Source organism: Rhinopithecus roxellana, chromosome 14, assembly GCF_007565055.1.
Source record: "Rhinopithecus roxellana isolate Shanxi Qingling chromosome 14, ASM756505v1, whole genome shotgun sequence".
In the NCBI taxonomy this organism is placed as follows: domain Eukaryota; kingdom Metazoa; phylum Chordata; class Mammalia; order Primates; family Cercopithecidae; genus Rhinopithecus; species Rhinopithecus roxellana.
Genome location: NC_044562.1, coordinates 124,075,379 through 124,088,831, shown reverse-complemented (window position 1 = coordinate 124,088,831; position 13,453 = coordinate 124,075,379). Strand labels below are relative to the sequence as shown.

The following is a 13,453-nucleotide window of genomic DNA, read 5'->3' as shown; positions in this document are numbered from 1 at the left end:
GATTGAAAAGTGATTACAACTTTTTTTAAAAAATAACACCTGTTTTTGAGTGCCCCCGGGAAACATAAAACCTTTTTTTCCTGAAACTCAGGAATATTTCATTAACGGCCAGAGATTTTAAGTAACTAGTTTCTCAGCTCCTAATGTGTACTATCTTAATAGAAATGTGTTTAATTACAAAGGAAGTGTTTATCTTCCTTATATAAAAGAGATGTGTTTGTGTGTGTGTGTGTGCATGTGTCTATATGTATATGTGTGTTGTTCCTTAGGCTATCATTCTTAATAGTTCCCACTATATTTTTTTACGCAGTGCATTTTTCTTATAAAATTGCTAAAAGTTAGGGGCTTTGGTCCCAAAAGACTGCTTAATTTTGCCTTATCAGTAGGGTAATTGTGACAGTTATTGTGTAAGTTATTGCTGTCTGATAGTAAGAATGAAGTGTTTCGTTTATAATTTAGTGTTATACTGCAAAATAGGGCAGCCCTTTCATAAAACCAGGAAATAATGAGAAGTAGTTTTGCTTTGACTGACTTAACTCAGGGGTCTTGGTTAAATAATAGGATTCAAAATGCCTAAATCACCTGTTCCCGTTAATCTATAATAAAGAAATATTTTATTGCAAAAAATTATCCTCCTAATTATGTAATAAATTCAGGCATACATGTTTTTGAAACTTTTACTGTATTAGAGTTTCTTCACTTTGTATTGTTTTTGTTGTTTCCTATGTTGTTATATTTTAAATGACTTTATAAATGTAGTTAAAGCTATTGCCAAAAAAGTGTAAATTTCCATTTTATGCAATTCTTCTAACGTTTTATTCTGACATTAACTTTGTTTGCCAACCTGTTATTCTTTAGCCTGTTCGTCCTCTGCAGTCCTCTTCACAGCCTGTTCAGTACTCTACAGCCCCTTACCCATCCCCGCTCCTGCCAGTCTCACCCACCCAGCAATACTCCGTGGTACTATATCTCTATTCACCTCCTGCGTTGTTTCTGTGGGTGGATGTGTGATGAATGCTCAAGAGTGTCATTAATGTAATATGATCTTTTGTGATTTTTTGAGTCAGGTCTACATATGTATCTAAAAAAGTATTTCTAATTCATACTAGAAATAATTTATTCTGTTCCATAAGATATTGGTTATAGTGGCTTATTATGGTGATTGTTTAATCTTTTCCTGCTTTTTCATAATGAAAGAATTTTCAGGTTGATTATTCTAGTCCTAATACGTTTCAGCAACTTTCTCATTGAGACCAGTGCGGGATCTGTGCTGTCCTGGGATGGTAGCTTTCATCTGGGTTTAGGCATTGTTATTTTCTCACCAACACTGAAGGTCCAGTAGACTCAGTACCAGTTCTTAGGGTGAGTTGTAGCTTACAGCTACAGAGGACTTCTAAGTGTATTTTCTAAGAAGATTTCTGGATATTTAGTCTGTGACTGTAAAGTAATGATACTTTCTTCAATCCAAAGTATGCCCCCAATTTTTATTGGAATAAGAAAATGACTTTTTTCCAAGGTGACTTTGAGAGTGGTATACAGTTATGGTACTTCTATTAACAATATTTGATAATATAACATGGAAATTACAGTTCATAGGTACATTTTTTTCTTTTTGAAAGCATTCACTAAGTTAGGCTAATAGTGCTAGAGTATGTCATAGTGACTATTTGGGAAGAGAAAAACCATATATTTTCAATCATTAAATCAGGCGTCTCCTTTCAGTCCTTTATCTTCTCCATAGCCTTAATTTTCTTTGGAAAATCCAGTAGATCTAGAAACTGCAGACATGTCAGCTTTGATCTGATGACTCAATTGCCACAATTTTGTGTTGACCTTTTAACAAAATGTGGTATATTTTGTTGCCAGTCTGTGGTTTCTTGGGAATAGGGAGCATTTTAACCCTATATCATCATTTCAGTTATATTTTTCTGGAACAATAAGAGCTGGTCCTTATCCTGTTGAGTTAGAGAAATGTTTGTCAGATAGCACATAAATCATAACCCTTGTCTTGGTAGGGCACCATTTAGCAAAAGCGTAGGAAACTGTCATTTGAATTACATTTGTCAAATTATCTGACTTCCAGAACAGACTGAAAAACACAAGGGAAGAATGGAATGTATGGCCAAATTATTTTTGAGAGATTAGAGAAAGGACTGTGTAGTTGGATTTTATGTTTTTAATTTCTACAAGTAATTTTCATGGTTAGGGATACAAAAATGCATAGAATTTGAATTTTGCTTTCTAGGAAGAGGGGAGATAATTTAAAGCAAATACTAATTAGTACCTTGCTCTTTGCTTGGTCTTTGAAGTCCTTTCAGAAAATACTAATTATATAATATGAACATGGCCAATTTCACTTCTACATTCTAATGTTCCTTTCACCTTCATTTAAATAAATGTCTTCACGTTTTAATGTGAAATGTTGTACCCTACTCTTTTCTGCATGCTGTACATCCCCATTAGATACATTTTTTAAATAATTTGTAATGACAGCATTGTAATATTCAACAATAGAGTTGTAGTTTTTTTGAAGCTTCCCTCTGTTACATTATTGCTGTTGTAGATGTATATAATTTCCATAATATGTACTACTGTACCTTATGTAAAAATAGGAAGTATTTTTCTTTGATAAGTTTGGCCTATGTGTAGAAGGCTTACTAATTGTTGACTTGTTCCTTTTTTAGCAGGATAACCTTGGGTCTCAGTTTAGTCACATGAGTCTTGCTCGCCAGCCATCTACTGATGGTTCTGACCCTCATGCCACCATGTTCCAGTCCACTGTGGTTCTTCAGTCTCCACAGCAGTCTGGTTATATCATGACAGCAGCCCCTCCACCACATCCTCCTCCACCGCCACCACCACCACCTCCTCCTCCTCCTCCCCTACCACCTGGGCAGCCAGTCCCTACTGCTGGATATTCTGCCTCTGGTCATCCTGTCAGCCAGCCTGTGCTCCAGCAGCAGGGATATATTCAGCAGCCATCACCACAGGTATATTGCTTTTTAACCTTTTCTTTCTTGTGGAAACCTCTCACTTAAGATCAGTTTTAACTTCAAAGAACTTGTTTTTAAATTCTCATGAAGAGAATTTGTCAGAGTATATAAACAAAAGCATATAGTCATCTTTCCTTCTCTGGAGATTTTCATACACGTGCTAAGCAACCATATGACAGGTAAATGCTCCAGCTGGTTGGTAAAGTATGTGAGTTTTAAGGGTTTTTTTCTGAGAGGTATGGGTTTCTAAAATACTAACCTAGGGGAAACACAATAAAGTGTAAATCCACTGGGGAAACACAATGAAGTGTAAATCCACTGTAAAAATAAAATGGTAAGGCTGGGCACAGTGGCTCACGCCCTGTAATCCCAGCACTTTGTGAGGCTGAGGCAGACTCACAAGGCTGGGCTTGAGCCTAGGAGTTGGAGACCAGCCTGGGCAATATGGCGAAACTTTTGAATGTTTAACTGACTTTTAATTTCTGAAACAGACTATCCTTATATGTTGTGGGATTCAGTTTGCTAATATTTGTTAAAGATTTTTGCATCTATGTTCATGAAGGATATTGGTCCACAGTTTGCTTATAGTATTTTTGGTTTTACTCTCCGGGTGGTACTAGCCTTAAAATGAGTTTGTGCATTGTTCCCTCCTCCTTTATTTTCTAAAGGTGTTTGTGTAGGATTGATGTTACTTCTTCTCACATGTTTGCCAGAATTCACCAATGAATTCATCTATAACTGGAGATTTTTTGCAGGGAAGGTTTTTAAATTGCAAATTTAATTTCTTAGTAGATATAAAAGGATTCCAGTTCTCTGTTTCTCTTTGGACTAATTGTCATAATTTGTGTCCATTTCATGTTTCAAACTTGTTTTCATAAAATTATTCTTAATATCCCTTTATGCTTTTAATATCTTTAGGATCTTAGTGGTGTTCCCTTTTTATTTTATTTCTTGATATGGTAATTTTACACTCTCGTTTTTGTTTATTAATTTAGCCAGATGGTTTATCAATTCTTTTGATGTTCTAAAAAAAAAAAAAAAAAAAAAAAAAAAACAGGCCGGACGTGGTGGCTCACGCTTGCAATCCCAGCCCTCTGGGAGGCTGAGGCAGGTGGATCACTTGAGATCAGGAGTTAATGACCAGCCTGGCCAACATGGCAAAACCCTTTTTCTACTGAAAATACAAAAGTTAGCCAGGTGTGGTGGTGCACGCCTGTAATCCCAGCTACTGGGGAGGCTGAGGCAGGAGAATCACTTGAACCCAGGACGTGAAGGTTGCAATGAGCCGAGATTGAGCCACTGCACTCCAGCCTGGGTAACAGAGCGAGACTCCATCTCAAAAAGAAAGAAAGTTTCGTTAATTTTTATGATCTTATTTTCAGCGATTTTAGATTTTTCTTCTTTCTAATAGAAGTTTTTAATGCTATAAATTTCTTTTTCTCTTTTTTTTTAAATGCTGCAAATTTCTAAGCAACATTTTGGTGCTAGCCACAAATTTGGATATGTAGTATGTTAGTTATTATTTAGTTTAAAATGTTTTGTCTTTTAGGAGGACTTTTTATGACCCATGACTTACTTAGAAGTATGTTATTTAATTTCCAAATATTTAGGGGCTTTCTAAATACCTTTCGTTATTGATTGCTATTTTAATTATATGTGGTCAGAGAGCTCACTCTTTAAGATTTCAGTGTTTTGAGCCGGACACAGTAGCTTATGTCTGTAATCCCAGCACTTTGGGAGGCCAAGATGGGCAGATCACTTGAGGTCAGGAGTTTGAGACCAACTTTGCCAACATGGTGAAACCCCATCTCTAATAAAAATACAAAAATTAACTGGGCATGCTGGTGTGCACCTGTAATCCTAGCTACTCATGAGCGTGAGGCAGGAGAATTATTTGAACCCGGTAGGCAGAGGTTGCAGTGAGCTGAGAATTTGTGTTCTAATATTTTAGTGTTATGTGTTTTTTTGTTCAGGATTTTTTTGTGGGGCAGGGCATTTTGGTTTTTTTTATTCACATAATATAAAATGAATCATTTAACCATTTTTATGTGAACATTTTAGTTGCATTTAGTTCATATTCACAGTGCTGTACAACCACCACTTCTGTTTGGTTCCAAAACATTTTCATCACTCCAAAAGGAAACCCCCTACCTGTTAGCAGTTGCTACTTCCCCATTTCCCAGCCTCTGGCAACCACCAATCTGCTTCTGTCTCCTGTGGATTTACCTATTCTGAATACTTCATATTAATGGAATCAGGTGACCTGTTACCTTTTGTGTCTGACTTAATTCACTTAACATAATATTTGCAAAGTTGTAGCTTAGGCCTGCGCCACATTGTAGCTTAGGCCTGTGCGCATGTGCGCGCGTGCGCACACACACACACACACACACACACACACACACACACAAACACACACACACAAACACACACACAGTGGCACACTATTCATACTTAAAATGTATTCATACTTAAAAATCTGTTCACACTATTCATACTTTACTTTTTTATCCATTAATTGAAATTTGGAATGTTTTCTTTTCTTTCTTTTTCTTTCCTTCCTTCCTTCCTTCCTTCCTTCCTTCCTTCCTTCCTCCCTCCCTCCCTCCCTCCCTCCCTCCCTCCCTCCCTCCCTTCCTTCCTTCCTTCTCTTTCTTTCTTTCTCTTTCTTTCTTTTTTGTTTATTTATTTATTTATTTTGAGATAGAGTCTCTCTTTGTTGCCCAAGCTGGAATGCAGTGGTGTGATCTCGGCTCACTGCAACCTCCACCTGCCAGGTTCACCTGCAATTCTCCTGCCTCAGCCTCCTGAGTAGCTGGGCTTACAGGCATGAGCCACCACACCCAGCTAGTTTTTGTATTTTTGGTAGAGACGGTGTTTCACCATTTTAACCAGGCTGGTCTGGAACTCCTGACCTCAAGTGATCCGCCCACCTCGGCCTCCCAAAGTGCTGGGATACAGGCATGAGCCACCACACCTGGCTGAAATTTGGAATGTTTTCATCTTTTGTTTCTGTAAATAGTGCTGTTTTGAATATGTGGGTACCTGTATTTTTTTAATATCTGTTTTCAGTTTTTTGGAGTATGTGTGTATATGTATTAAATGTATGTGTGTGTATGTGTGTGTATATATATATATATTTGTCTTTTTATTATTGAGCTAAGAGCTCTTTATGTATTCTGGATACTAGACCCTTGTCAGATAAGTGATATGCAATTATTTTCACTCATTCTGTAAAATTGTCTTTTTAGTTTCTTAATAATGTTCTTTGATGGATAAAAGTTTTTTAATTTTGGTAAAGTTCACTTTATCCATTTTTTCTTTTATTTCTCGTGCTTGTGGTGTCATATCTAAGAATTTGTTGCCAAAACAAAGGTCACGAAAGTGTAGTCCTGTCTTTTAAGTGCTTTGTTTTTAGCTCCTAGGTCATTTATCCATTGTAAGTTAATTTTTGAATATGGTGTGAGGCAAGAGTTCATCTTTATTCTTTTTCAAGTATATATCTGGTTATTCTAGCATTATTTGTTGAAGATACTTTTCTTTCCCCATTAAATAACCTTGGAATCCTTGTCAAATATCCATTGACCATAAATGTAAGGGTTTTTTCCTGGGCTTTCACTTTTACCACATTATGTATTTCTATCCTTTTGCCAGTACTACATTGTTTTCATTGCTGTGGCTTTGTAGTAACTTTTAAAAATGGAAAGAGTGAGGACTCCTACTCTGTTCTTCTTCAAAATTGTTTTTAGTATTCAGGCTCCTTGCGGTTCCATATGAATTTGAGAATGGGCTTTTCTGTTTTTGCAAAAAAAGACCATTGGAGTGTTGATAGGTATTGCATGGAATATGTAGATCTCTTTGATATTATTGCCATACTAACTATTAAATTTTCCAGTCTTAAATGAGCATGGGGTGTTTTTTCATTTATTCTGGTCATCATTGATTTCATATTCTATTGTTTTGGGATTTGTCTATTTCCCTCTTAAGTTCTATCAGATTTTTATAGTATTTGAAGCTATATTAAGCAATTTATATTTATCGTATCTTCCTGATATATTGACTTATACATAATGTTTTTCTCTGTCTCTAATAGTATTTCTTGAAACCTATTTTATCTGACATTATAGTGTCATTCTTTTGAGTAACATTTAAATGGTATGTCTTTTTCTACCTTACTTGCAACCCCTATATTTAAAGTGTCTTTTATTTATGGTTATTAGTTGGGTTCTGCCTCTTTATACAATGATTTGTCATTAGACCCTTTAAATTTAATGTATTTTTGACATAGTTAGATTCAGGTATGCCACATTGTTATTTTTTTTATTTGCCCTATCTGTATTTTATTCTACTTTCCTGCATTTTATATTATTTGAACTTTTTAAAAATAATATTGAATACTTTACGAATTTCCGTGTCATCCTCGTGCAGTGTCCATGCTAATCTTCTCTGTATTGTTCCAATTTTATTATATGTGCTGCCAAAGTGAGCACTTCAGTTCACTTTCTTTAGTATTGTCTTTTTAGGTACATCCCCTTGAATTTTCTGAATGTGTTTGTTTTTCTAGGGACTGTGTTATATACCTTTACCTCCCTTTACCTTATCAAAATCTACTTCAAGTTAATATTGAAATTTCAAGTAAAATGTAGCAGCCTTATGACAGTGTAATTCCATTTACATTCTCCATCCTATTGCTGTTGTTGCCATATACATTGCATCTCTATATATTATATACCAAAAATAGTGTTAATAATTTTTGCCTTAAAAGAGATATTGGCAGCCGGGCACAGTGGCTCACGCCTGTAATCCCAACACTTTGGGAGGCTGAGGCAGGCAGATCACTTGAGGTCAGGAGTTCGAGACCAGCCTGACCAATATGGCGAAACCCCATCTCTACTAAAAATACAAAAAAAATTAGCCGGGCATGGTGGCGGGCACCTATAATCCCAGCTACCTTGGGAGGCTGAGGCACGAGAATTGCTTGGACCCAGGTGGCAGAGGTTGCAGTGAGCTGAGATCGTGCCACTGCACTTCTGGGACACAGAGCGAGACTCCATCTCAATTTTAAAAAGAGAGAGGTACTAGCCAGGCACAGTGGCTCAAGCCTGTAATCCTAGCACTTTGGGAGGCCAAGATGTGCGGATCACTTGAGGTCAGGAGTTCGAAACCAGCCTGGCCAATATGGTGAAACCCCATCTCTACTAAAAATACCAAAAAAAAAAAACATAGCCAGGTGTGGTGGCAGACACCTGTAATCCCAGCTACTCAGGAGACTGAGGCAGGAGAATTGCTTGAACCTGGAAATTGGAGGTTGCAGTAAACTGAGATTGCACCACTTCACTCCAGCCAAATCCAAAACCAGCCAAATAAAAAAAGATATCTTCTTTAATTAAAGGAAAATACCTAAACTCAGGATTTAGATTACTATCTGATACCTCCAGGAACAGTTAAGGGATCCTGTATGTATTGTGTCTATTTTAATGCTTCAAAGACAGGAGATCTACAGTAAACTTGAGAGATTCTTGGCTAAAAACTAACCTAGGAATGTTACACCTGGCTGGTTTTCAGATGAGGTGAGCACTCTTTAAGATCGCCACAGATCTCTGTTCTTTTTACAAATAACCCAATCAGAAGAGCAGAATGTGAGCGAGCCCATGACACTGTTAAAGTTAACTTACCCACATACTTCTTTACTACCGGATTAGGTGTTTATTCTTCACCCCAAACAAGGTCAGATTAAGAGAACTTCATAACTAATAGTAATAGCTCTGAAAGGAAAACTAAATCAAGATAGTCTTGATGGCATTTTAATTTGCATTAGAAATATGGTCATGCATCATTTAATGATAGAGATACTTTCTGAGAAATGCATCTCTAGTGGGTTTTGTCATTGTGTGAATGTCACAAAGTGTATTTACACACACCTAGATGGTGTAGCCCTCTACACACCTAGGTTATATGGTATAGCCTATGAGCTACAAACCTATACAACATGTTACTGTACTAAATACTGTAGGCAATTATATCACAATGATAAGTATTTGTGTATCTAAACATATGTAAACCAAAAAGGTACGGTAAAAATACGATATAAAAGTTTTTTGGTTTTGGTTTTTTTTTTTTTTTTTTTTGAGACAGAGTCTTGCTCTGCCGCCAGACTGGAGTTCAGTGGTAAGACCTCAGCTCACCACAACCTCCGCCTCCCTGGTTCAAGTGATTCTCCTGCCTCAGCCCCTGAGTAGCTGAGACTACAAGGCACGTGCCACAACGCCCGGCTAACTTTTTGTATCTTTGGGAGAGACGGGGTTTGACTTTGTTGGCCAGGCTGATAAACTCCTGACCTCATGATCTGCCTGCCTCAGCCTCCAGAAGTGCTGGGATTAACAGGCGTGAGCAACTGCACCCGGTCAAAAGATTTTTTTAAATAGTACACTGATATAGTGCAGTTAACCATGTATGCAGCTTGCAGGACTGTAAGTTGTTCTAGGTGAGTCAGTGAGTGGTGAGTGAATGTGATGGCCTGGGACATTTTACTACTGTAGACTTCATAAACACTCTTCACTTAGGCTACACTTAATTTATCTAATACATTTTTCTTTCTTCAATAATAAACTAACCTTAGCTTACAGTAACTTTATAAACGTTTTAATTCTTTTCACTTTTTTATTTTTATGTAATAAAACTTAGCTTAAAATACAAATACATTGTACAGCTATACAGAAATATTTTCTTTGTATCCTTATTCTAAAGCTTTTATAAATTTTTAAATTTTCTTTCTTTTTAATTTTTTTTAATTAAAAACCAAGATGCAGACATGCATATTAGCCTAGGCCTACGCAGTTCAGGATCATCAGCATCATTGTCTTCCACCTCCACATCTTGTCCCTCTAGAAAGTCTTCAGAGGCAGTAACACACGTGGAGCTGTCATCTCCTATGATAACAATGCCTTCTTCTGAAATACCTCCTGAAAGACATACCTGAGTCTGTGTGTGTGTGGTGTGTTTGGTTTGGGTTTTGTTTTGTTTTTTGTTTTTTGAGACAGGGTCTCACTTTGTCACCCAGGCTGGAATGCAATGGCACGATCTTGGCTCACTGAAGCCTCATTCTCCCAGATTCAAGCAGTTCTCCCACCTCAGCCCCCCAAGTAGCTGGGTCTACAGACACGCGCATCACACCTGGCTAATTTTTGTATTTTTTGTAGAGACAGGGTTTCACCATGTTGCCCAGGCTGGTCTCGAACTGCTGAGCTCAAGTGATCCACCCCAAAGTGCTAGGATTACAGGTGTGAGCCCCTGCCTCCGGCCGTGAATCTGTTTTGTAGTTTTTATTGAGTAGCAGGACTACATTCTTTTTAAGACAGGCTCTTACCACTGTCACTCAGGCTGGAGTGCAGTGGTGCAACCACTGCTCACTTGCAGCTGTGACCTCCTGGGCTCAAGTAATCCCCAGCCTCAGCCTCCGAGTATCCAGGACTACAGGCGCATGCGCCACCACACCTAGCTATTTTTTTAATTTTCAGTAGTGATAGGGTCTCACTGTGTGGCCCAGCCAGATCTTGAACTCCTTGGCTCAAGTGATCCTCCCGCCTCAGCCTCCCAAAGGGCTAGGATTACAGGTGTGGGCTGCCACACCCAGCCCAGAAGGACTACATTCTAAAATAATAGTTAAAAATATAGTAAATACATAAACCAATAATAGCCATTTATTATCATTACCAAGTGTTATATACTGTCTGCTATACTTTTAAACAACTGCTAGCGCAGTAGGACTACAGACATGTGAGTGATGTTTTATGCTATGACATCACTGGGTGATAGGAATTTTTCAGCTTCTTTATAATCTTAGGGGGCCACCATCATATATGCAATCTGTCATTGACCAAAATGTCACTTTGCGATACATGACTGTATGAGAAAAATTAAAGAATGGAACCAGTATAACTGTGCATTAATGTGGGAATGGATAAAATAGTTGATACAATGAATGTTCTTCAGCAGTTAAATTGAATGAGCTAGCTGTATATGTTTCAATAAAGAAAGATGTCTCAAAAACAATATGAATTGCAAAATAAGTTTCGTGAAATTATATGTAGTTGAGTTTCCCTTATTTGAAAAGCCTGGGACCAGAAGTTTCAGATTTTTTTTTTTTTTTTTTTTGGAATATTTGCATATATGCAATGAGATATCTTGGGATAGGGCCCAAAATCTAAAACCAAGTTCGTTTGTGTTTCATATACATCTTATACACGTAGCCTTAAGGTAATATAAGCAATATTTTAAGTAACTTCATGCATGACAAAGTTTTGACTGTAACCTGTCACATGAGGTCAGGTGTAGAGTTTCTTTTTGCGTACTGACATGCCATGATGCTTTTGGCATCATGTTGGTACTCAGAAAGTTAAAGATTTTGGAGTATTTCAGATTTTGGACATTTGGATTTTTTTTTTTTTTTTTTTTTTTTGAGACGGAGTCTCGCTCTGTCGCCGGGGCTGGAGTGCAGTGGCCGGATCTCAGCTCACTGCAAGCTCCGCCTCCCGGGTTTACGCCATTCTCCTGCCTCAGCCTCCGGAGTAGCTGGGACTACAGGCGCCCACCACCTCGCCCGGCTAGATTTTTGTATTTTTTTAGTAGAGACGGGGTTTCACCGTGTTAGCCAGGATGGTCTCGATCTCCTGACCTCGTGATCCGCCCGTCTCGGCCTCCCAAAGTGCTGGGATTACAGGCTTGAGCCACCGCGCCCGGCCGACATTTGGATTTTTAAAATAGTCGGCCGGGTGCAGTGATTTATGCCTATAATCCCAGCACTTTGGGAAGCTGAGGTGGGCAGATCACTTGAGGTCAGGAGTTTGAGACCAGCCTGGCCAACATGGTGAAACCCCGTCTCTACTGAAAATAGAAAAATTAGCCAGGCATGGTGGTGCACACCTATAATCCCATCTACTCGGGAGCCTGAGGCAGGAGAATTGTTTGAACCTGGGAGGCGGAAGTTGCCGTGAGCCGAGATCATGGCACTACACTCCAGCCTGGGCAACAGAACAAGACTCCACCTCCAAAAAAAAAAAAAAACTACAAATAAATAAAATACTAATACATGCAAGGATAATAGAGACATAGTAAACAGATATATACTATATAGTAAAATCACCAACTACAGAATAATGGCTTCTACGGAAGTTAGAGTAAAGGAAATAGGGTGAGTCTTTAGCTAATTAAGTAATGTTTGGTTTTGTAAGAGATCTGAAACAAATATGGCAAAAAAATTAAAATCTAAATATGATTGGTGACACATTACTTACCTTTTTATGCATACTGTATGTTTGAATTTTTTAAAATATTTCAGTTAAATTTAAGAAAAAGCAGTTTTCGGATGATTAGTGCTAAAAAGAATTATTACTCATTAAACTGTGATCTTCCTCACAGAAAAGCATGTAATGCAAGTAAAATTGATTTTTTTTCCCACAATATTTATGATCCTAGATGCCAGCCTGTTATTGCACTCCAGGCCACTATCACTCCAGCCAACCTCAGTATCGCCCAGTCCCTTCTGTTCATTACAATTCACATCTAAACCAACCACTGCCACAACCTGCACAGCAGACAGGTGAGTTGTGTTTCTTATGTCATAACTTCTGAGCCATGCTTTTTTCCATCTTCTATTTCAGTATTGCTCTTAAGTAGTACCTACCCAGTCTCTCTGGATCTCGAATATGTTCATACATATGAGTTTGCAAACCAGTGAGATTTAAAAGAGTGAGCAAATCTTGGCATCCTCTAGAAAATACCACAGTGTCAGGTCTACATGCTAAAGGGTTGGGAGTATCTGGGAATATCTTAAGCAGTTTTTTAAGTGGCTGCCATCTCTCACTGCCATTGAAATTGAAGCTGTCTTTGCAGCCTGATAAATCACCTATGGTAACACAAGAGAGGCAAGGCAAGGCAAGATGACTTATCAATAGCTAACCAGAAGCAAAGATCAAAACCACCTAACTTGGATTGAGAACCCTAGTCTAGGGATGATATTTTGATCTTTTAGTAAGCATGCCTTTGAAAGAAATGATGTACTTAGCATATTTTCTGTGTTTTGCTTTTCAGTTTGTTGATTGATAGTGAAAAGTATTTTTAAACAAAATACAATCTAAGGCCACTTAAATGAAATTTACTAAAACTCAGCATTGTTTTTGTTTTAGCACTTTGCAGATTTTCTTCAAGCATTCAGTGAAAACAATTTTGATCTCAGTGTATAAAACTATCTTACTGATTTTTTAATGAACTCATTTCTCTATATGCTTCTCACCTAGATGTGTACTTCCCAGATGTTTAATAAGGTATTTATTCAGCCTTTTATAACTCTAGGAGTTGAAGTAGAATTTTATCATTGGTTTCTTTAGAGCTTTCTTAACTGCTTTTCACTATTGGAGGCTCCCAGACTATGTGAGTGTGACTCACTGAGGAACCCATAACCT

At 37.7% G+C, this 13,453-nt stretch overlaps 1 protein-coding gene and 1 non-coding gene across 10 annotated transcripts in view; one reads left to right on the top strand and one right to left on the bottom strand.

Annotated features, from left to right (window-relative positions):
• Positions 1–13,453, top strand: part of R3HDM1 (R3H domain containing 1) — a 213,754-nt gene that overhangs the window by 135,156 nt on the left and 65,145 nt on the right. For 4 of the 9 annotated variants that reach the window (XM_030916132.1, XM_030916129.1, XM_030916131.1 and 1 more), the window contains 3 exons: positions 859–960; positions 2,685–2,990; positions 12,468–12,591. In XM_030916132.1, the coding sequence (XP_030771992.1) occupies positions 859–960; positions 2,685–2,990; positions 12,468–12,591 (532 nt within the window). The remainder of the gene's footprint in view (positions 1–858; positions 961–2,684; positions 2,991–12,467; positions 12,592–13,453) is intronic. The other 5 variants (XM_030916133.1, XM_010367340.2, XM_010367311.2 and 2 more) reach the window with 2 other exon arrangements.
• Positions 7,377–7,483, bottom strand: LOC115893433. The gene has a single exon (XR_004053430.1). It is a non-coding gene; the product is annotated as a U6 spliceosomal RNA (small nuclear RNA).